At 47.2% G+C, this 21365-nt stretch overlaps 1 protein-coding gene across 3 annotated transcripts; it reads left to right on the top strand.

Moving 5' to 3' along the window:
- Positions 1–3605: 3605 nt before the first annotated feature.
- Positions 3606–20722, top strand: RFLNA (refilin A). Of its 3 annotated transcripts, none has more exons than XM_087705841.1 (5): positions 3606–3696; positions 4907–5040; positions 6330–6550; positions 15108–15217; positions 19098–20722. In XM_087705841.1, exons 3-5 carry the CDS (start codon positions 6332–6334, stop codon positions 19432–19434), a joined length of 666 nt encoding a protein of 221 aa, XP_087561967.1. In that variant the 5' UTR covers positions 3606–3696; positions 4907–5040; positions 6330–6331; the 3' UTR covers positions 19435–20722. The 3 variants fall into 3 exon arrangements, with proteins under 3 accessions (XP_087561967.1, XP_087561965.1, XP_087561966.1); XM_087705839.1 differs by lacking the exon at positions 3606–3696 and adding an exon at positions 4008–4333; XM_087705840.1 differs by lacking the exon at positions 3606–3696 and having other exon boundaries at positions 4457–5040.
- Positions 20723–21365: the final 643 nt, after the last annotated feature.

Below are 21365 nucleotides of genomic sequence, written 5' to 3'. Positions count from 1 at the left end.
GGCCTTCTTGGCGAAGAACCTGTGGTCGTTTTTGACAGTCCTTTGTCTGGAATGCCTGAGCAAGAGGTTGGACTAGATGACCTCTAACTTCCCTTCAAATTCTCTCATTCTGCATTCTGCATTCTGCTGACAGTTGTTGAAAATAGGTTTCCTCAAATCCTGTAGTAGTTTAATTTTTTTTCTGCAAAATCCCCTCTGAAAGTGACTTTCGGAGAGGACTTTGCATAAACAAAACAAAGAAAATTATTGCAGAATTTGAGGTACAATCAGAAGAAGTTCGGTGATTTCTAAAGGTTCATAGATGGAGGCAGGCAGGTAGGCAGACAAACAGGCAGACAGATGATGGATAGCTAAATAGACAATTAGAGAGAAAAGAGAGATACCAATAGATGGATGGACGGATAGAGATAGAGAGATGGATGGATGGATGGACGGATGGATGGACAGGCAGACAGATATAGACAGACAGACATGATGGATAAGTAAATAAACAATTAGAGAGGATAGATAGATAGATGACAGCCAGACAAACAGCCAGACGATGGATAGGTAAATAAACAATCAGAGAGGAGAGAGCGGGAGTGGGGGGGAATAGATATACTTTAAAAAACCTGACTGACTGCGGGCCATGGAAATGGAATTTTCTATTGCTAAGGGACTGGTCCTTCCACTTTGGAGAGAGATGCTTGTGGCTCTAATTATTCTGGAATGGAAAACTGGTGCTCCTTACAAGTGAAGCTCAAATTGTTAACGGATGTGGTGACCATGAGCCATTCCAGTAAACATGGGCCTCCTTTATGGAAGCACTTGTTAAACTTATATAAACCAATATAAGATGGGTGTTAAAAACATTTATATGGAGGAGAAGCTTGTGGGTGTGATCATGAGCAGAGTGGTTGTTGATCGCCCCTTTTTTATTTTTTTCCTTTCGTCTTTTTTTCTCTCCTTTTCGTGTAATAAACACACGTCCTCTCCAAAGGTAATACTAAAAACATCACCCATGGACAAGTTGAAGTACAGGCTTGGCTCAGTTGGGGAGAAATGCAGTTCTTAAAAAGATTTATGTCTTTAGGGCTGATTTCTACACTACTCAGAGTCATTTTGTTGGGATTATTGCGATTAAAAAAATAAAATTTCCACTCCTCTTCTCTGCCCATATATTGGGTCCGTCTTGGGTACAAGTTATAGAAAAGTATCTGTGTAGCTTTCTGCTCTGCTTGTTTTCCTTTCAGCAGCCAAAGCTCAGGAGTTTCCAGCCTGCTGTGTTATTTTCCCTCTGCTTGTGACAAAACTTAAGCCGGCTACAGAAACAGGAGTTGGAAACACAAGCTGCATGTGGGCTGATGAATCAGGAAGGGGTAAATGGTACAGGGAAGGCGCCATTTGAGAGGGAGAAATAAAGAAAAAGAAAGAAAGAGAAAGAAAGAAAGAAAGAAAGAAAGAAGAGAAGAGAAAAAGAAAGAAAAGAGAAGAGAGAAAGAGAAAGAAAGAAAAAGAGAGAAGGGAAGAAAGAGAAAAAAAGAAAGAGAAAGAAAAAGAAAGAAAGAAAGAAAGAAAGAAAGAAAAAAGAGAGAAGAAAGAGAAAAAGAAAGAAAGAAAAAAGAAAGAAGGAAAAAGGAAAGGAGGGAGAGGGCAAAAGGAAGGAAGAGAAGAAGGAAAGAAGGAAGGAAGGAAAGGGAGGGAGGAAGAAGGAGAGAGAAGAAAAGAGGGAAAGAAAGGAAAGAAAAGAAGAAAGACAAAGAAGAACAGAAAGAGGATGGAAGGAGTTGTTAAGTGAGTCAGGTGGTCGTGTTCCACTCCGCACAATCTTCAAATTGTAATTCCGAGCCCCATAAAACACTCATCCACATTAACCAAACCTAGTTCATTGTGCAATATCAGCGGAGAAAGGTAAGCTCCCTTTCCTCCTGACCCCGTGGCATTCTTGTTGCCCTCTGGGCAGGAGCGGGTCAGCAGGCCCCTTCCTTGCCCCGCTGGGGGTCAGGACGGATAATCTCCCGAGGTTACTATGTGGGCCGCCCAGCTCGGTCTTTGACATTTATCAATCTTCCAAAGGTCTAAGCCTGCCAAGTTGATCTGTGGGAGGCGCTTCTGTGCCCCAGAGAGAGGAATGCACCCTGCAGCGCTGGGCTTTGACCTCTCGCCCATAAATGTCAAGGGCAGCCCATCCTTTTGATCAATGGGTGAAGCGTTTTCCCCCTTGAATGTGGGGGGGGGGGCAGGCATCTGGGCCAGATCCGGAAAGAATCCAAACAGGAATTCCAGGGGCAGAGAAATAGGGGCTCCTGACCCTTCCCCTTTTCTGACAAAACTTTGTCCTCAAAAGTGGTATATGATTCCTCTCTCATCTCTCAATCTCTCACCTGAACCTATCCATTTTCTGTCTTCTACATGATCTACCTATCTACCTACATCTGCCTGCCTGCCTGCCTGCCTGCCTACCTACCTATCTAATCTATCATCTATCTATCTATCTATCTATCTATCTATCTATCTATCTATCTATCTATCTATCTATCTATCTATCTATCTCTATCTATCTCTATCTATCTATCTATCCATCCATCCATCCATCCATCCATCCATCTATATTTATCATCTATATCTATCTATCTATCTATCTATCTATCTATCTATCTATCTATCTATCTATCATCTATCTATCTATCTATCTATCTATCTATCTATCTATCTATCTATCTATCTATCTAATCACCTATCTATCATATCTCTCTCATTATGTATCTATCTATCTCTATCTATCTCTATATCTGTCTATCTTTTTTCTTTCTTTCCATTTGTGTTTCTATCTATCCATCCATCGATCCATCCATATCTCTTTCTGTCCATCTGTCCATCCATCCATCCATTTATCTTTCTGTGAGTCTACCTCTATCACCTTTTCTTTCTTTTTTCTTCCTTCCTTTCTCTTTTTCTATCTCTGTTTCCATCTGTGTATCTGTCTGTCTGTCTGTCTTCTATTAATCTTTTGAATAAAATAAAAATTTAAACAAAAAGAAAAAAAAAAGAAAATGGAATACATTCAAAATATGTCAAGCCTAATTAATCACCATTAAGAACATTTATTCGTCACAGGTATTGGGGTTTGCAGGTCCTGAATCTGACTTGAATTTTTTTGCTCTTTCTCCTTTTCTCCCCTCCCCTAATCAAACTAGTTTTAGCAAAATGCCCCCCTCCCTCTCTCTTCCTCCTCACCTTTTCCTTACCTCCCCAAATCAAGTTGCATGCTGTCCCCATTCTGGTCATAAAACGAGGACTTCTTTTCTAAATCATATTTGATTTAGCCCTCCGATACTCGGAAAGTCAAATCTCCCTTCCTCCTCCTCCTCTTCTGAAGGCCCCCCACCCTCCCAGAAGCGCAGCCCTCGCTCCTCTCCAAAAAGCGCCCGTCTGGACGCGTCCCCACCCAGAAGCAGAGGGGGAGGGCGAGCGAGGAGGCGTCCCCACGACCACCAGGCGCTTGCTGGGGAGAGGGGAGAGCGGGGGGCCGGCTCTGCTCCCCGCGAGGAGGAGGCGGGTCAGGCTCGGGGAGAGGAAAGAGGCGGAGGAGGAGGAGGAGCAGCCGGGAGCCTCCGCTCGGACTCCGGGCCGGGCTCGCCTCGGGGACCGAAGGGAGCTGCAGCTGGAGCGGAGCCACCGCCACCGCCGCGCTGCAGAGGAGCCCGCCGCTCCCACGTAGGCTCGGGGTTGGCCTGGTTCCGCTTCCCCTCCCGGGGAAGGGAGAAGGGAGGAAGGAAGGAAAGAAGAAGGGAGAGTGGGAGAAAGGGAAGGAGGAAAGGAGGGAGGGAGAAGGAAAGAAGGAGGGAAGGAGAAGGAAGGAAAGAAAGAAGGAGAGAGGGAGGGAAGAAGGGAGGGAAAGAAAGAAGGAAGGAGGGAGAAGGAAAGAGACGGAGGGAAGGAGGGAGGGGGAAGGAAGGAGAAGGAAGGAAAGAAGGAGGGAGGAGGGAAGAAGGGAGGGAGGGAGGGAAGGATGAAAGAAAGGGAGAGAGGGAGAAGGAAGGAAGGAAAGAAGGAGAAGGAAAGAAGGAGGGAAGGAAGGAGCCGGGCGCGCCGCTTGATATCGCCCGCTTGCTCTGCGCCTTCTCTATCCTGCGCTCCGGCACTCTCCCAGCAGCAGCGGATTCAGGGCAGAGGCAGGAGGCTTGGAGAAGCAGCCGACGACCTCCGGACACTCAGCCACCCACCCGGGCACTGGATTGCCCCGGAGCGCAGGGTGCAAGCCGTGCGCCTTCGGACCCTGTGCGCCCCGGCCCGTATGCGCCCTGCGCTCTCGGCGAGCCAATCGGGGCTCCGGAGAGGGGACCTTGGCTAGGTTGGGCTGGATTGGGGTCGGGGCAGGGGGTGGAACGGGGCAGAAGAAGCGCCTTTAGAGGCTTTGGCCGATTCTTGGAGTGGGGGGGGGTCGTTATTTCGGGTGGAGGGTGCAGGAAGAGTGAGATGAATATTGCTCCCTGTTGTCCCCCGTCCCGTCCCCCGCCCCCTATTTCTCCTGGCTTCCCTTTCAGGGCTTCAGACCCTGAATGGGTGCAAACCTGTCTTGGGGCAGACAAAAAACCAGCACCTTTTCCCAATTTGTGAATTTACGGAGGTTTGCAACTCCATGTGAGCAGAATGTGGGATTAAAATTCAAGGTTTTGGAAAACTTTTGCATTCCAGTTTAAGATTGCTAGGGGATCTGCAGTTCCCACCTGCAAGAAAGTGAAAGAGGTTGAGTGTGCGTGCGTGCGTGCGTGTGTTTGTGTGTGTGTAAGACCACCCCTTAGAAGCAAAGGGGGTTTGCCAGACCCCAAATCCCAGTTTGGGAACCAAGCTGAAGATAACCGCTCCTTCAATTTGCTATTTTGGATACTTTGGGTGAGACTCATTCTTGATTTTTTTCCCCTAGTTTGAGCTGAGACTGGGAAAGGTCACTCCACATGAGTGTTGGGGGGGCTTGAGACGGACTCGTCTAGACCCCCAGCTCCCACTTAACCCTGCCTCTGAGAAACAGAAGGGAGAATCTCCTAACCCCTTTTCAAGGTAGGCCGTGTGAAAAAGGACGGGCAGGTCCTTTAATCTTTTGGGGATCACCTGGTGGCTACCCTCTCCTGCCCCTTCCTCTTGGCCAAACCTTGGCATTGTAGGGTCCCTGGGACACATCTGGCCTTTTGGCTGCCCCAGTCCGGCCCAAGTGAGGTCCTTTGAGAAAATAGAAATCATGTGTAAATACGACATGCATGCAGCAATATAACAACATCATTTTTTAGTTTAAGTTTAAAAGCCAGCTGCTGTTTTGTTTCAACTGGACCCTCCACAACAGGCCCAGTTTCTCAGGTTTCTGCTTGGGAAAATGAATTGCCTACCTGTTCTGCCTAGGCTTTCCAAGATCATGAAGCCGACTCCTGATCCCGATAAAACCTCTTTTATTTCGGTTAAAGGGAGTTCCTCTCCAGCAAAGTCCCGGCCAACAGTCTTCCATGAGATTTTACAACTACAGACCATTATCAGGCTTGGAGAGCTGCTAGGCCGATATCTTCCAAACGGCAAGCTGTAGCAGCAATTACTTGGCAAGAAGTCAGGAACAGATCTTCACCTGAATGAATTGAACTCCTGCAAACTCCACTCCCCTTTTGCTCCTCTTTATTCCCTATGGGATGGGCCATTCACTGCCCACTTGTGGCTTTACTCCCAAGTCGGCCCCTGTTCCTTAGCTGTTCCCTTCTCCTGGCAGCTCTGCGCTTGCACACACTGGGAACAGGCTCCTACTGTTCATCTGCCCCACTGATCTCCGACTCCGAAGGCATACTGCTCTGCCCTCCTCTCTGCCTCCGACACAGAACCCAGACTCCAGGACTGGCCCAGGTTCCTCCCAAACCTCCTTGCTGTCTGAGCCTGCCACCAGTTCTGCTGGCCGCTGGCGGGCCACAAAACTACCCCACCCCATTCCCGGTTCTTGGCCCTCCCAGGCAGAGGTGGATTTTTGGCAGCTTGGTGGATTTTATCTTCCTGACCAGTGGTGGATGGGTTGCAGGCGGTACGCCCCAGTACGCTGGGCGAGAGCACCGGGTACCCTCCCGCCCACACTCTTTACCTGTCTTTAAAGTCTTTGGTGTTTCTGTGCATGTGCACCGCGCATACAGCGCCTGCACAATGCTCCGCCAAGCAGCTGGAGCATCGTGGAAGTGTCGCAACAGTAAGATGCAAGCGCACATTCATGTGGAGGACGCCAGGCCCCATTGCAACTGTACTGGTTGCAACGGGATCCAGAACCCACCACTGTTCCTGACCCACTTTTCTTTCCACCTTCCTCTCCCCCTCCCCCCAACCAGTCATGGTGGGTCACCTGCAGTTCCAAGGTATGGACAACACCAACAAGGAAAAGAACCAGGAGAGTTTGCTGGACAGTCCTGATTCGGGGCTGCCCCCCAGCCCGAGCCCTCCTTTCTATTCCTTGTCTCCGGGCGGAGCCGAGAACAAAGCTGTGGAGAAGAATTCCTGCACAGAAATCCTGGATCAGGGGCCCAGGAGAGATGGGCCAGAAGGGAAACTGGTAAGATTTTTTGGGGGGAAATGGCTTTTGACTTTCTGTGTGTGTGTCTGTGAATTTGAGTTTTCAATTTGCCATTCTTGTTCAAAGAAACTCAGATTTTAATTTGGATTGCTGCAATCTCTGCTGAGGTGTAGACTTTGCGTGCTGTAATAGCTGAACACGCTTTACGTGCTGATTCATTGAAACCAGGAGATGGTGAGTTCTAGTTCCGCCTTAGGCATGAAAGCAGGCTGGGTGATTTTGGGCCAATCACCAAGAGAGGAAGAATTCTAGTCTCGCCTTAAACATGAAAGTTGGCTGGGCGACTTTAAGTCAATCACCAGGAGACAGTGAGTTCTAGTTCTGCCTTAGGGGTGGGTGACTTTGGGCCAATCACCAGGAGACGGTGAGTTGTAGTCCTGCCTTAGGCATGAAAACGAGCTGGCTGACATTGGGCCAATCACCAGGAGACTGGGAGTTCTAGTGCTGCCTTAAGCATGAAAACCAGTTGGGTAACCTTGGACCAATCTTTCTCTCAGCCCAGCCTACTTCACAGGGTTGCTGTTGTTGTGGGATAAAGAGCAAGAGGAAGAAGGATGTTTGCTGCCTTGACTTATTTATAAAAATAACAAAGACAGGATGAAATTAATAAAAACCAATTGCAACAACTCCATACTATTTGCTTCTCTGCAATGAATTAGCTTGGAAACCGATACGATTGGTGGAGTGTTTTGCTGGTTGAACTATCACCGTTTCTCATCCAAACTGCAGGCATAGCAATGTTTCTATTTTTTTTTTAAATTTCCCAGATGTCTGTCTGATTGCTTGATCATCAGCTAGTCATTAAATACTGAAATATTTGGTTTAATTATGTTTTACATCCGGGACATTATGTGTGTGTGTCTGTGTGTGTGTATACATACTGTAAACTATATATAGGAATCAAATTTTGTTCGATTTTCTTATTTGGAAGACGAGTTTCGTTTCACACAACCAGGGTGGGGCTCAGGTCAAGGTTCTGCAGGATATTATATTGGCTGTGCAAGTGTGTTTGTGGAAAGCTTCAGTTTCCCAGTCCTCATGGAGGAGAGAGAGAGAGAGAAGAAAGAGAGAGAAAAGGCAGGGAGAGAAAGAAAAGGGAGAGAGAGAGAGAGAAGAGGGAAAAAGAGAAGAGAGAGAGGAAGAGAAGAGGAAGAGAAGAGGGAGAAAGAGAAAGAGAAAGAGAAAGAGAAAGAGAAGAGGGAGAAAGAAAGAGAGAGGAAGAGAGGGGAGGGAGAGAGGAAAGAGAAAAGAGAAGTGTGAGAGAGAAAGAGGAGAGAGAGAGGAGAGCAGAGAGAGAAGAGAGAAAGAGAGAGAAGAGGAAGAGGAGGGAGAAAGAAAGAGAAGAAGGAGAAGGAGAGAGAGAGAGAGAAAGAGATGGGAGGGAGAGAGGAAAGAGAAAAGAGAAGTGTGTATGTGTATGAGAGAGAGGGGGGGAGAGGGAGGAGGGAGGGAGGGAGAGAGAGAGGGGAGGCATGAGGAAGCGTCTAGGTCCCCCAAAACAGATTAAGGTTGTGAAATGCGAAGGAGAAGGGCGGAACGTGTTATCTCCCAAAATAATTAATTGGGTGGTGTCTCCTCGCACGCTAAACTAATTAGTGAGCTGTAGTGACGCGTTTTAACTGTGAGCAAATGAATCTGTAACATATTCACCATGCTGAGGACAAGTGTCCTATGAGTTTAGCTACAACTGGAGCAAAATGTGGGTGAGTGGAAGTTGTGGCCTCGTTTGTGGCCTGTCTGTGTGGGTCTTTGTGAGAACCAGTTGCAATTTATCAGAGCCCTGTTCTGGCTTCCCAAGAGCATGCAGTAAACTCCTGGTCCCGACAAAAACTCCTTTTATTAATTTGCTGTGAATTCTGCTCATTCACATCCAGCAAAGTCTTTCAAGGGAGGATTTACAGTCACAGACCTTATCTGGCTTGGAGAGCTGCCAGGCCGATATCTGCAGAACTTGGCAAGGAGTCTCAGAGAGTCACAAACCCATTAAGCAAACTAATTATCTCCTGCAAACTCCACTCCCCTTTCGCTCCTCTTTTATTTCCTCTGGGAGGGGCCATTCATCATCCACCTGTGGCCTTACTCCAAAGTCAACCCTGGTTCTTTAGCTGTTCCCATTGTCTGGCAACTCTGCACATGCGCATACTGGGAACTGGCTCCAGCTGTTCTTCTGCCTCACTGATGTCCGACTCCAAAGGCAGCTGATAACTGTCCAATGGCCCTTGCCCCCTCTCTGCCTCTGACACAGATCCCTCATCAGACCCTTCCCCAGACTCCAGGACTGACCCAGGTTCCTCCCCAACCTCCTCACTGTCCGAATCTAGTAGCCAGCTCTACTGGCCACTGGTGGGCCACAACAAGCCCAGTGGAGCTCAGTTCCATTGTCTTTCTAAGTACAGAAAGAAAAAGGAAGAAAAAACAGAATTTTCCAGAGTGCTAACTTGCCTTGTTCCGGCAGTCAGATTAAAAAACGAAGAGGCCCTACAGGTTTTTGTTTTGAAAAAAATGTCTTTATGGCAAACTTCCCTTGGGAAAATTGAGGTCTTGGCAGGTCCCCTCCCTTCGGTTGGCTGGAGGAAACTTGCTAATTTGTCCCTCTCCAAACAAACAAAAGGACGAAAAAACCAAAATCCCTGGGTTCTGGGTTTGCAACCTCAGGAAGTGCCAGGGGCTTCGTTTCTGTAACCCAGAAGCCACCAGCTGACTTGAAAAAGACCTCGCCAAGATTCCCATTCACCCAGTTTTAAGTATCTGCTGGATTTTTTTTACCTGTCCGGGTTGAGCATCTATCTGGGCATGAGGATTTTCCAAAACTGTATACTTCTTGGCTCTTAGGAAAAGTCACAAGTTCCTCACTGCAACTACTCTCAGTTTGCGCCACGTGCGGAAGTGAAGTTCTCTTCGCGAGTGATCCCTTAACACCGTGATGGCAAACCTATGGCACACATAACACAGGTGGCACACGGAGCCCTCTCGGCAAGTACGCGAACTGTTGCCCAGCATGCGCGCCTCCTGTCAGCCCGCTGATTTTGGGGTTTGTCCTGCAGGCGGGAGACGCATGCACATACCTTTCTCCTCACTTTCTGCACCCTGTGCCTTCCCAGATCTCCGGAGATTCTCCTGTCCCCAGCGATGTTTTGGGATGGGAGGCCAAAAGGGGTCAGAGGGGGGTTGTGTGCGCATGCACAGGGCGAGCACGAGGGGGGTCACACCTTGCAGGAGGTACGCCCCAGTGCGAGCGTACTGGAGTCTGCCCGGAGCACAGGATACTGTTCCGATATGGTGCTCCAGGGCCCCCCCCCACCCACCCGAGCTCCTTACCTGTCTTTTAAGCCTTTGGCGTTTCCACGCATGCACATGGCGTGCTCGACGCCTACGCGATGCTTTGCCTAGCAGCTGGAGCATCACAGAGGCTTACGGAGGCGTCTCAGGCAGGTACAACGCATGTGTGCACTGCATGCATTCATGTGGGCGACGCCGGACCTGTTCCAACCGTATGGATCCAGAACCCACCATTGGGTCACGCACACATGGGCGGGGCGTGAGGGGAGCATGGGGGTGTCATATGCAGATGTGCAGGGGGTGGGGTGCATGGGAGGGGCATTGCATTATGGCTGTGGGCACGTGTGCATGTGTGACAGTGCGCACATGAGTGCTTTTGGCACCGGAGGAAGAAAAGGTTAGCCATCACTGCCTTAATAGATACCGCAGTTCCCCAAAAATAAGATCTTATTTTCTTTTGGCACCCCTCCCCCCAAAAATAAGTGCTTGGCCTTATTTTCGGGGAGGTCCTATTATTTTGGAGGTGCAGGAGGCCCCTTAACCTCGGCCTGTGGCTCAGCTGATCCAGAGAGGGCCGGAGAGAGTGAATGCTGGCTGGGGAATTCTAGGAGTTGAAGTCCGGACATCTTCAAGTTGCGAAGGTTGAGAAACACTGGTTTAAATATTTTAGGGGAGGGTTTATTTTCAGGGGAGGGCTTATTTTAGCGCATGTGCTCCACAGCCCGATTGGTCTTCTAATCAAGGGTGATCTTATTTTTTTTTGGGGGGGGGGAAACAGGGTAGTCTTCAACTTACGACCACAGTTGGGAGCAGAATTTCCACTCTCTAAGCAAGGGCTAGTTTTGTGAAGCGAGTCATCTCCAATTTCCTCTCCTTGTTTCTCACGGTGGCTCAGCAAATCGTGGCAGTTGTTAAGTGAATCGTGCAGTTGTTAAGTGAATCCGGCTTCCCGTGTTGGCTGGGAAGGTCACAAGGGGTGACCGCATGAACCCAGGATATGACAACCATCATAAATTCCCAGTGCCTGAATTTTGATCATGTGACCATGGGGATGCAGCAGTGGTTGTGAGTGCGAGGACTGGCCAAAAGTCACTTTTCTCAGTGCCGCTGTAACTCTGAAAGTTCGCTAGCCCTCCTGCATTGATCTTTCTTGGATGGCTCCTTCTAGGCTTGCCAAAAAAGAGAGTCAAACCCAATCAATCAATCCATCAATCAATCAGAATAAAGCTGGAAGGGACCTTGGAGGTCTTCTAGCCCAGCCCCCTGCTCAAACAGAACCTACACCGTCTCAGGCAAGTGACAGTTTCTTCTTAAAAACCTCCAGTGATGGGAGCACCCACAACCTCTAGTGCAGTGTTTCTCAACCTTGGCAACTTGGCGAATGCTGGCTGGGGAATTCTGGGAGTTGAAGTCCAGACATCTTCAAGTTGCCAAGGTTGAGAAACACTGCTCTAGTGACAAAGGGGTGGGATTCAGCCGTTTCGAACCGGTTTGGGCAAACTGGATGTTAATTTTAATCTGGCTTGCCAAACTGGTAGTTGCAAGGACTGGCTGACCACGCCCAGCCACCCCCTCCCTGGAGTCTCCACGCAGCCCGTTTTCGATGCCAGATGAGTGCAGGGCTCACAGAGGCTCTGGGAGGGCGAAAAATGGGCCTTGAATGAGGTTCAGAAGTCCAAAGGGCTTCCAGAGCCCTGGGGAGGCTGTTTTCACCCTCCTGGAAGCTCCAGAAAAGCCTCCGGAGCCTGGGGAGGGCAAAATGCCACCCCACCCCCCGGCCATGGTGCAGGTGACCAAGTAGGCCACGCCCAGCAACCGGGCAGAGAACTGGTTGCTAACATTTTTGATTCCCACGACTCCACTGCTTAATTGTCCTGACTGTTAGGAAGTTTCTCCTTGATTCCAGGTTGCTTCTCTCTTTGGTTAGTTTGCATCCATTGTTTCTCGTCCTGCCTTCTGGTGCTTTGGAGAATAATTTGACCCCCCTCTTCTTTGTTGGCAGCCCCTCAAATACTGAAATACAGCTATCCTGTCACCCTTAATTCTTCTTTTCTTTAGACTACCCAGACCCAATTCCTGCAGCCGTTCTTCGTATGGTTTCGTCTCCAGGCCTTTGATCCTCTTAGTTGCTCTTCTCTGAACCTTTTTTTCCAAAAGTCCCCACCTCTTATGGGGTGGGGTGACCAAAATTGGACGCAGCATTCCAGGTGGGGTCTGGGAATCGCAGCACAAAGGCCTTCTGCCTCGCAAGAAGCGTGGGGAAACTTTGCTTGCCTCCCACCACTTCTTCGGAGTGCCCCCATTCCGCCCGCCTTGGCACCGAGCTAAGATTCCTTGGCTTCGGATTGTTTTTATTTTGGGTTGGTGTTTTCTCTCTCTTTTTTTTCTTCATTTTTTTGGCCAGGAGCACCTCTTCGTTCTGGCACCCGCATCGCTTGCATTGCTAGGATTTCAAACCTTCGTCTGTTTGTGGTTACTGAAATTGTGCCTGGCAGGCTAGCTGTAGAAGTGTGTGGCGTATCTCTGCCTTTAACCCCTCGAGGGAACCTCGATTCCCATGGTGGAAATAGAAATCGTGTTGTTTGGGGGCCCACTTTAGATCCAAAGATTGGAGGGGAAGGCTTCCCTGTTTTGCTGACTGAGTGGTTAAGACCACTCAGAAAGGTCGGCAATTCGGCGGTTCGAATCCCTAGCACCATGTAACGGAGTGAGCTCCCGTTCCTTGTCCCAGATTCTGCCAACCTAGCAGTTTGAAAGCATGTAAAAACACAAGTAGAAAAATAGGAAACACCTTTGGAGGGAAGGTAACAGCATTCCGTGCACCTTCAGCATTTAGTCACGCCGGCCACATAACCACAGCTTTGAAACCGAGATGAGCACCATCCCCTAGAGTCGGGAACAATTAGCACGTATGTGCAAGGGGAACCTTTACCTTTAAGATCAAAGCTTGGAGGGGATGAGACTTCCCTGTTTTCCTTCTGGAAGATCCAGAACAGAATTAGAAATTCTGCTCAACTCTCTATTTCATATTTAAGTTGCATGGCTGATCGGCTCTCCCCTTGGTCTCCTCTCTTTTTTGAGCTGCTAAAACCCCTTTGAATTCTTCCTGACGTTCCTGGATCGGCAGGTTTATGATCCAGGTAAACGTAAAAGGAGCGTATTCCAGAGAGAAAGAAGTGCTGGCTCCAAAGGAAATATGTGGGAGAAAAAGGCTCATGACTCCTTCCGCACGGAATACTGGAGACATTCCTGTCAATTTTCAAACAATGCCAATCAAGGTGCTAGTCCCTAAGAGCTTTGCGGATGAAATGCCTTCTGTTTTTTCCAGGAGGTTACAGCTTTTAATTCAGTGCCAATTTCTTTTATCTTTTTGCAATGAATGCCGTTTTGTTTGCTCATATTTCAGGGTTTTATTTTCAGGGAGGTCTGATTCTCTCTAGGTTGTCTGAAGTTCCTTCCTTCCTTCCTTCCTTCCTTCCTTCCTTCCTCCATCCCTCCATCCTTTACTATCCTTTTTTCTTCCATTCCCCCTCCCTCCTTCCCTCCCTTTTCTTCTTTCTTCCTCCCTCCCTCTTTTTCTGTCCTTCCTTCCCTTTTCCCTTCTTATTTTCCTCCTTCCCTCCCTCCCTTTTATGTCCTTCCTTCCCTCTTTCCTTCCTTCCTTTGTCCACCCTTCCCTCCTTTTCTGTCCTTTCCTTCTCTTTCCTTCCTTCCTTCCTTCTTTCACTTCCTTCCTCCATCCCTCCCTCCTTTTCTGTCCTTCCTTCCCTTCTCCCTCCTTCCCTCCCTCTTCTATCCCTTCTTCCTCCCTCCCTTTTATGTCCTTCCTTCCTTCTTTCCTTTCTTCCTTCCTTTGTCCATCCCTCCCTCCTTTTCTATCCTTCCTTCCTTCCCTCTCCACCTCCCTCCCTCATTGTGCTTGGGAATTGTTCCTTCTCCAGGCAGTTCAAGGGAAAAATACACCTGCTTCTTTTAATGTCCTTTCTTTCTGTTTGCACCAGGAAGATTTAGGATGATTGTCGCACTGAATCAACACACTCTGCACACATCCAAAATATGCATTGTTCTCCGTTTCATTTGGATGCTCCCTGGAGTGTGTAAACAGCATCTCTGGGTACTGATAAAGGCTGCTATCCAGAAAATTCCCATCTGCTATTTCATAAATCTCATGCCAAAATATCATGTCGGGAGTTTTTTCCCCCCATGCAAATTGCCCCCTGCAGCTGGGAATACTGCCGCCTTTATGCATAACCAATTGAAAGGAAGACCTTCCAGATGTTTTAGAACAGTATTTCTTAACTTCAGCAATTTTAAAATATCTGGACTTCAACTCCCAGCATTCTCCGGCCATGAGGAATTCTGGGAGTTGAAGTCCATCCGTCTTCAAGTTGCCAAGTTTGGGAAACATTTGACTAACCCTAATCTGTTGGAAGTTCAAATGGTCGCTTCAGTAGTAAATGGAAGACTACTTGTTCAACTACAACTAGTAACAGCTATAGCTACAATTAGTAACTACAACTAGTTGGAAGGGGCCTGGTAGGTCATCTAGTCCAACCCCCCACCCAAGCACGAGACCCTACATCATTTCTGACATATGGCAGTCCAGTATCTTCTTGAAAGCTTCCACTGGTGAAGCTCCCACAACTCCTGAAGGCAATTTCTGTTCCATCAGTTGATTGCTCTCACTGTCAGAAAATTCCTCCTTATTTCCGGGTTGAATCTCTCCTTGATCAGTTTCCATCCATTATTCCTTGTCTGGCCTTCAGGTGCTTTGGAAAATAGCTTGACCCCCTCCTCTCTGTGGCAGCCCCTCAAATACTGGAAGACTCCTATCCTGTCTCCCCTGGTCCTTCTCTTCACCAGAATAGCCATGCCCAGTTCCTGCAAACGTTCATCGTATGCTTTAGCCTCCAGTCCCCTAATCATCCTGGTTGCTCTTCTCTGCACTCTTTCTAGAGTCTCAACATCTTTTTTATAGTGTGGTGACCAAAACTGGATGAAGTACTCTCGATGTGGTCTTACTAGGGCTTTATAGAGAGGTATTAGGACCTCCCTTGATCTTGATTGTATCCCAAAATAAAATTTTGTGGGTCTGTTAACATCTACCTACCTTATGATGCTGAAGGTTTGTGTAACATGGATGGACTTCAGAGTGGTTTATAAGGACCAGACATTTATTTGAATTAAATCAAGATTTGTTCCCGTTCTTTTTTTAAAAAATTCCTGGTTGATTTCCTGCCTTTTTCCCTCCCTACAGATTCCTCATGTTTTTCTGAACTCCTCTGCCTCTGAAATCAGACCTCGGATGTACCCGGTGTTTTTCGGAGAAAGCATCGAGGTCAACCCTGAGCCGGCACAGGAAATCAGGTAACATACAGGTTGCTCTTGGGTGTGCTTCTGCCTTTCTCCACCTCCTGCAAGAAAATAAAATAAAATTTGCAGAATTTATGGATGGATGGAGGGCTGTTTTCATTGCAATGGTTTTGTGGGAATGTGGAGGGATGGGAAATGGGTTCCACCACAAAACCGCGGTCGACTAAAGCGCGCTCGACGAAACCGCGTACCTGACGTCATCACAGAGCGACGAAAAAAGCACGCTGTGAATGGTAAAGCTAAAATTAACGCGTAAACCTAAACCTAACCCCCCCAAACCTAACCCTAAACCTAACCCTTAACCTAACCCTAAACCTAACCCTTAACCTAACGCTAAACCTAACACTAACCCTTAACCTAACCCTAAACCTAACCCTAACGCTTAACGTAACCCTAAACCTAACCCTAACCCTTAATCTAACCCTAACCCTAACCCTAACCCTAACCCTTACCTTTACGTGAATTGGCTTGCTTTAAAAGCGCTTTTTAAAGCGCCCTTTTTTCTCCGCGGTCGTTTTTGTCGCGCTGCTGATGACGTCAGCGACGTGCTTTAATCGGGCGCGCTTTAGTGGACCGCGGTTTTGTCGTGCCACGGGGAAATGATGGCTGGGTCCTTGGTGCCTTCGGAACCTAATGGTTTTTCTTTCAAATGTTTTAGGACCCAACTAGATAACATCATCAGTGTTAGAAGGAAGTGGGGTTTGTCGGGGGGGGGGGGGAAACTGTGTGTGTGGGGTCCTTGGTCTCTGAACTTGGTTGTTTTCTTGCAGACATTTCATTATCTAGCTGGGCAACATCATCAATGTTAACAGAGAGTGAGGTATGTAGGGGGGGGAGGAGGAGGAGGAGGAGGAGGAGGAGGAGGAGGAGGAGGAGGTGGTGGTGGTGGTGGTCAACAACTGTGGAGTCCTTGGTGCTCTCTGAGCTTGGTTGTTTTCTTGCAGACATTTCGTGACCCAACTAAGTAACATTATCAGGGCTAAAAGGGAGTGGGGCTTTCTGTTTGTTTATTTACAAACAATAAACCAATCAAGGAACTACCAAGAAGAAAAGAGCACTCCCACCAATACTGACAGGGCAAGTAATATATATATATAAACAGAGGACAAAACCCCTCTCCCTCCTAGCACTGATTATGTTACCTAGTTGGGTCATGAAATGTCTGCAAGAAAACAAGGAAGCTCAGAGGGCACCACCGACCCCACAGTCCCCTTCCTCTTCCTCTCTGCAAACTCCACTCCCACCTAGCACTGATGATGTTACCTAGTTGGGTCATGAAACGTCTGCAAGAAAACAACTATGTTCAGAGAGCTCCAAGGACCCCACAGTCATTGTCCTCCACCTCCTTGTCCTCCTTCATCTCCCAAACCCCACTCCCTTCTAGCACTGATGATGTTACCCAGTTGGGTTATGAAACGTCTGCAAGAAAACCACCAACACAAGGCCCCCACAGTTCAGCCCTGAGTTGCAATTTTTCTCTTCCGCTGCCAGCAATGCCTGGACTTCAAAGAGAGGGAGATAAAGGCAGGGAACCCTTAGATCTTGCATTGCCTTTATCTCAAAATTTGAAACAGAAAATCGGGCCTTGAATTCTGTGCATCAAAACAGGTAGGGAGATAAATGAGCTTGCAGCTTGACGCCTCCATGCTGAAGTCAAATTATCTCCCACGCCTAAACCTTCCCCCAAAGCGGTCACCGCCAAAGGTAGGGATGGGCTGAAAATATCCCCAGCGACATTTTGCAGGGTGGTGTAGCTGCTAACTCGCTGGGAACTTATTTGGAAGATAAAGCTGCAAAGAGGCTGCCAATTGTGGGTACCGTTTTTTTTAAAAAAATATTATTATTATTTCCCCAATTGTCTCCTCCACCCAGCCGGGTGTTTTCCCCACCAAATTCTCTGCAGGGCTCTAAACTGAGCTGCAAAACTCATTAAATAGATTGTGTTTCGCCTGCTTTGCTCCAGGCCAAGCCTGGTTCAGGGCGTTGGCAAAGGCTAAAAGCCACGCCTGGTGTTTAATCTTTTTATACCAGGGCAGCAGTTGCTTCAGCTACTGCTGGGTTTTTTTTCAGAGAGAGAGAGAGGGAGGGAGGGAGGGAGGGAGGGAGGGAGAGATGTAAGCAGCACACTGCCCACAGTCATTTTTCTAAAGACAAGAGCTGTTTTAGAGCAGAAAAGCTTGCTACTTTCAGAGGCTTTGCCAAAAATTGTCAAAAGTGCTGCCTTTGGGCAACTTGCTAATCTTGGAATTCTACAATTGGAAGGGGTCCCCTGAGGTCATCAAGTCCAACTTGTCGGCGTAGGCAAGGATCGAAGTGAAAGATGGCTGACAGAAGGCTTTCTGGGCTCAGCATGAAGATAATCCAGCAGAGGGGAGCAAATCGCCTCCTTTAAAAAAAGTGTTTCTCAACCTTGTGAATTTTAACATGGGTGGACTCCGAGTGTTCACGGCATCTTCGTGTTGGCAAGGTTGAGAAACAGTATAAACCCCTCTCTAACAAAAGAAAATTCAATGTAGAGAAAAGTAAAGTCCTACACTTAGGCAAGAAAAACCAAAACGACACAAATAGATTAGATGAAACCAGGCTTAATAGCAGTGACTGTGAGAGGGATCTTGCAGTCTTAGTGGAAAACAAATTAAATAGGAGCCAGCAGTGTGCAGCGGCACCCAAAAAAGCCAATGCAATCCTAAACAGCATTAACAGAGGGATACAATGAAGATCAAGGGAGGTCCTAATACCACTCTGTGAAGCCTTAGTAAGGCCATACCTAGAGTACTACATCCAATTTTGGTCACCAGACTATAAAAAAGATGTTGAGACTCTAGAAAAAGTGCAGAGAAGAGCAATCGAGATGATGAGGGGACTGGAGGCTAAAACATACAATGAACGGTTGCAGGAACTGGGCATGGCCGGTCTAGTGAAGGAAAGGACAAGGGGAGACATGATATAGGAGTCTTCAAATATTTGAGGGGCTGCCACAGAGAGGAGGGGGGGGGGTCAACCTATTTTCCAAAGCATCTGAAGGCCAAACAAGGAATAATGGATGGAATGATCAAGGAGAGATTCAACCTAGAAATAAGGAGGAATTTTTTGACAGTGAGAACAATCAATCCATGGAACCGAAGTTGGCTTCAGAAGTTGTGGGAGCTTCATCCCTGAAAGCTTTCAAGAAGAGACTGGACTGCCCTCTGTCAGAAATGGTGTAGTGTCTCGTGCTTGGGCGGGGGGTTGGACTAGATGACCTACAAGGTCCCTTCCGTTAATCTCTTATAAATGTCTTCTGGTTAGGCTTTAGAAATGGGTTAGTTCCATGATGGTGAACCTATGGCATGCGTGCCACATGTGGCACGCACAGCTATTTGTTAGGGCACGTAAGGCTTCCCTGAAACCTCCGAGGGGCAAAAAACAGCCCCTACGAGCAAACCGGAAGTGACTTTCAACTCTGTTATTCTATTCTATTTAATTCTATTCTATTCTATTCTATTCTAATAGCTATTCTATTCTAATAGCTATTCTATTCTATTCTAATAGCTATTCTATTCTATTCTAATAGCTATTCTATTCTATTCTAATAGCTATTCTATTCTATTCTAATAGCTATTCTATTCTACTCTATTCCATTCTATTCCAATAGCTATTCTATTCCAATAGCTATTCTACTCTATTCTACTCTAATCTACTCTATTCTACTCTATTCTACTCTAATAGCTATTCTATTCTACTCTACTCTATTTTATTCTATTCCAATAGCTATTCTATTCTATTCTATTCTATATTCCATTATATTCCAGCAGTTGATGATTAGCTGTGATGGATGCTGGCTTAGATCCACCAGGACCCCCCTCCTCCTTACTCTCTCTGTCCCCTCCCCCAGGTGCAATTCGGAGATCAAGTACAGCTCAGAGAAACACTTCCGGGATGACATCTTCTACCACCCCACGCCCACCATCACCACCTACCGAGAGTCCGTCACGGTGGCCCCCAACTGCACTTGGCGCAACTATAAATCTCAGCTCCTGTTTGAGCCGCGTCAGAAGCCCCTGCGGTATCAAAGCACAACCATCATTTTCCCCAAACACGCCAAAAACCTGTACCGGACCACGCTCAACTACCGGCTGGGCTGTGCCAAGCGGTGGTTCGCCTCCAGCGTCCAACTCGCCTTGTGCGAGGACAACAACACCTACCTGACGCATCCGGATAACTTGTCCTAGGCTTCCTGGAAGGTCGGGGCTAGGCTACCCTGTCCACCTACACCATCGGTCCACCTCTTGGAGACACGTTTATGGACTTCATCAACCCCCGGCTGAAGGCATCTCAGAGACATCCACAGGGTTACAATTTCTTCCTTGCCGACTCGATTGTGGGCCACGCAAGTGTCTTTCACACTTCCAAGAACCGGTTCGGGGAGAGAGGCTCCTCCTAAGATTTTAAATTGGAGGTTGAATTTGTCTCCTGTCAGGTCCAGCCTCTTTATGTAGCACTTAACTGTCATTTTTTAAAAAAATCAAGAAGTCCGTCGTCCGTAGTTTGCTATTTAAATCTCTCTAAAGTATCAAACTTTTTTGAAGATTTCCCCGCGGCTTTTAGAAGGTTTGTTGCCTTGGGGAAAAAAGTATTATCCAAGAATCTCATTGGAGCAAATTATCATCATCATTTAATGACTCCATAATCCTTTGCGGGGTGGAGTCTGAGCAACTGATGGAGCTAGCAAAGTGTTTGATTGGCCGGATGCCCTTCCTGTTGCAAGTATGGAGTTTTTTTCCAGCAGATATATTCTCAGCATGCACAGAGAGAGAAATATCAGCCTCTACCTAGGATCGAACTTACAGCCTCCTGAGTATGAGATGAGAGCTCCGCTTCTAGGCCACCACACCACTCATTGACCAATCAAGCAATCTAAGTATTAATTTCATCTGGAGAATATTATTGGGAAGCCTCAAGATCACCATGATGGGATTAACACATAAAATAGAGGGAGTTTATGCAAGAATTATATGTGATAAGCTTAGCTTTGGGGGTGGTGTGTGAGCCAACAGTTGTCTTGGACCAAATGTCTATTTCCCCCCCATCCCCCCCAAAAACATTATGTGAAAAAAAGGGTTTCAAATTCATAATTTCAAGAATTCGCCTCTGTAAAACGTCTGGGAAGGAAACCAGAAGGAGAAACAACTTCACATTGTTAGGTAACCAAAGAACCGGAAGAAGAAGACAAAAACTTTGCATGTGCTTCTCAACCATCTCCTTGCTGTTCTATTTCTTGCTTTTCAAGATTGGGATTTTCAGCATTTTGAATGTTGCAAAAATCTGCACCACCGTTAGAAGTGGCAAAACAAGAGAGAGAACTGATTTGATCTTTATCGAGCTTCTTTAAAAACAAAACAAAAAACAAAAGCTTTAGAAAGGAGATTAAATCCAAATGAATCTTTGGAGCGGATCTGAAAGTCAAAATGTTGGAGAAATTGTTAACCATGAATGATCTTAAAATAACAGTGAACGGTGGCCAAGGCAGTTTTAAATGTTCATTTTGGGGGTATTTAAAACTAGAGGGATGTGGTGGCTCAGTAGCTAAGACGCTGAGCTTGTCTATCAGAAAGGTCGGCAGTTCGGTGGTTCGAATCCCTAGTGCCGCGCAACGGAGTGAGCTCCCATTACTTGTCCCAGCTTCTGCCAACCAGTTTGAAAGCATGTAAAAATGCAAGTGGAAAATAGGAACCACCTTTGGTAGGAAGGGAACAGCGTTCCGTGAGCCTTCGGTGTTGAGTCATGCCAGCCACATGACCACAGAGACATCTTCGGACAGCGCTGGCTCTTCGGCTTTGAAACAGAGATGAGCACCACCCGCTAGAGTTGGGAACAACTAGCACATATGTGCAAGGGGAACCTTTGCCTTTACCTTAAGACTAGAGCAATGGAAAGAGAGAAGAAATTAGAAATTTGTGCTGTTGATAGTTGGAAGATTGTAGAGAGGCCTCAGTTTCACAGAAATGGTTCAGGGAAATAAATCATTGCGGAGAGTCCTTGACTTAAAGGCCACAGTTCGGAGTAGACGGTCCATTGCTGGACAATGTTAAGGGAATTGTGCTTGATTTACGACCTTGGTGCCAGTGTTGTTAAGTGAATCCCTGCAGTTGTTATGTCGATC

This window comes from Thamnophis sirtalis, unplaced genomic scaffold (genome assembly GCF_051295495.1).
Source record: "Thamnophis sirtalis isolate CommonGarterSnake01/CBP01778 unplaced genomic scaffold, rThaSir2_p1.2 scaffold_2, whole genome shotgun sequence".
In the NCBI taxonomy this organism is placed as follows: Eukaryota; Metazoa; Chordata; class Lepidosauria; order Squamata; family Natricidae; genus Thamnophis; species Thamnophis sirtalis.
Note: the sequence above shows the minus strand (reverse complement) of the source record. Positions and strands in the feature narration are given on the sequence as shown.

Bases quoted from the DNA above. Each gene is read 5' to 3' on its own strand.
- RFLNA (XM_087705841.1), top strand. From the start codon at position 6,332: ATGGTGGGTCACCTGCAGTTCCAAGGTATGGACAACACCAACAAGGAA. The intron at 6,551-15,107 runs GTAAGATTTTTT...CCCTCCCTACAG, and splicing joins ATGGGCCAGAAGGGAAACTG to ATTCCTCATGTTTTTCTGAA. The intron at 15,218-19,097 runs GTAACATACAGG...CCCCTCCCCCAG, and splicing joins GAGCCGGCACAGGAAATCAG to GTGCAATTCGGAGATCAAGT.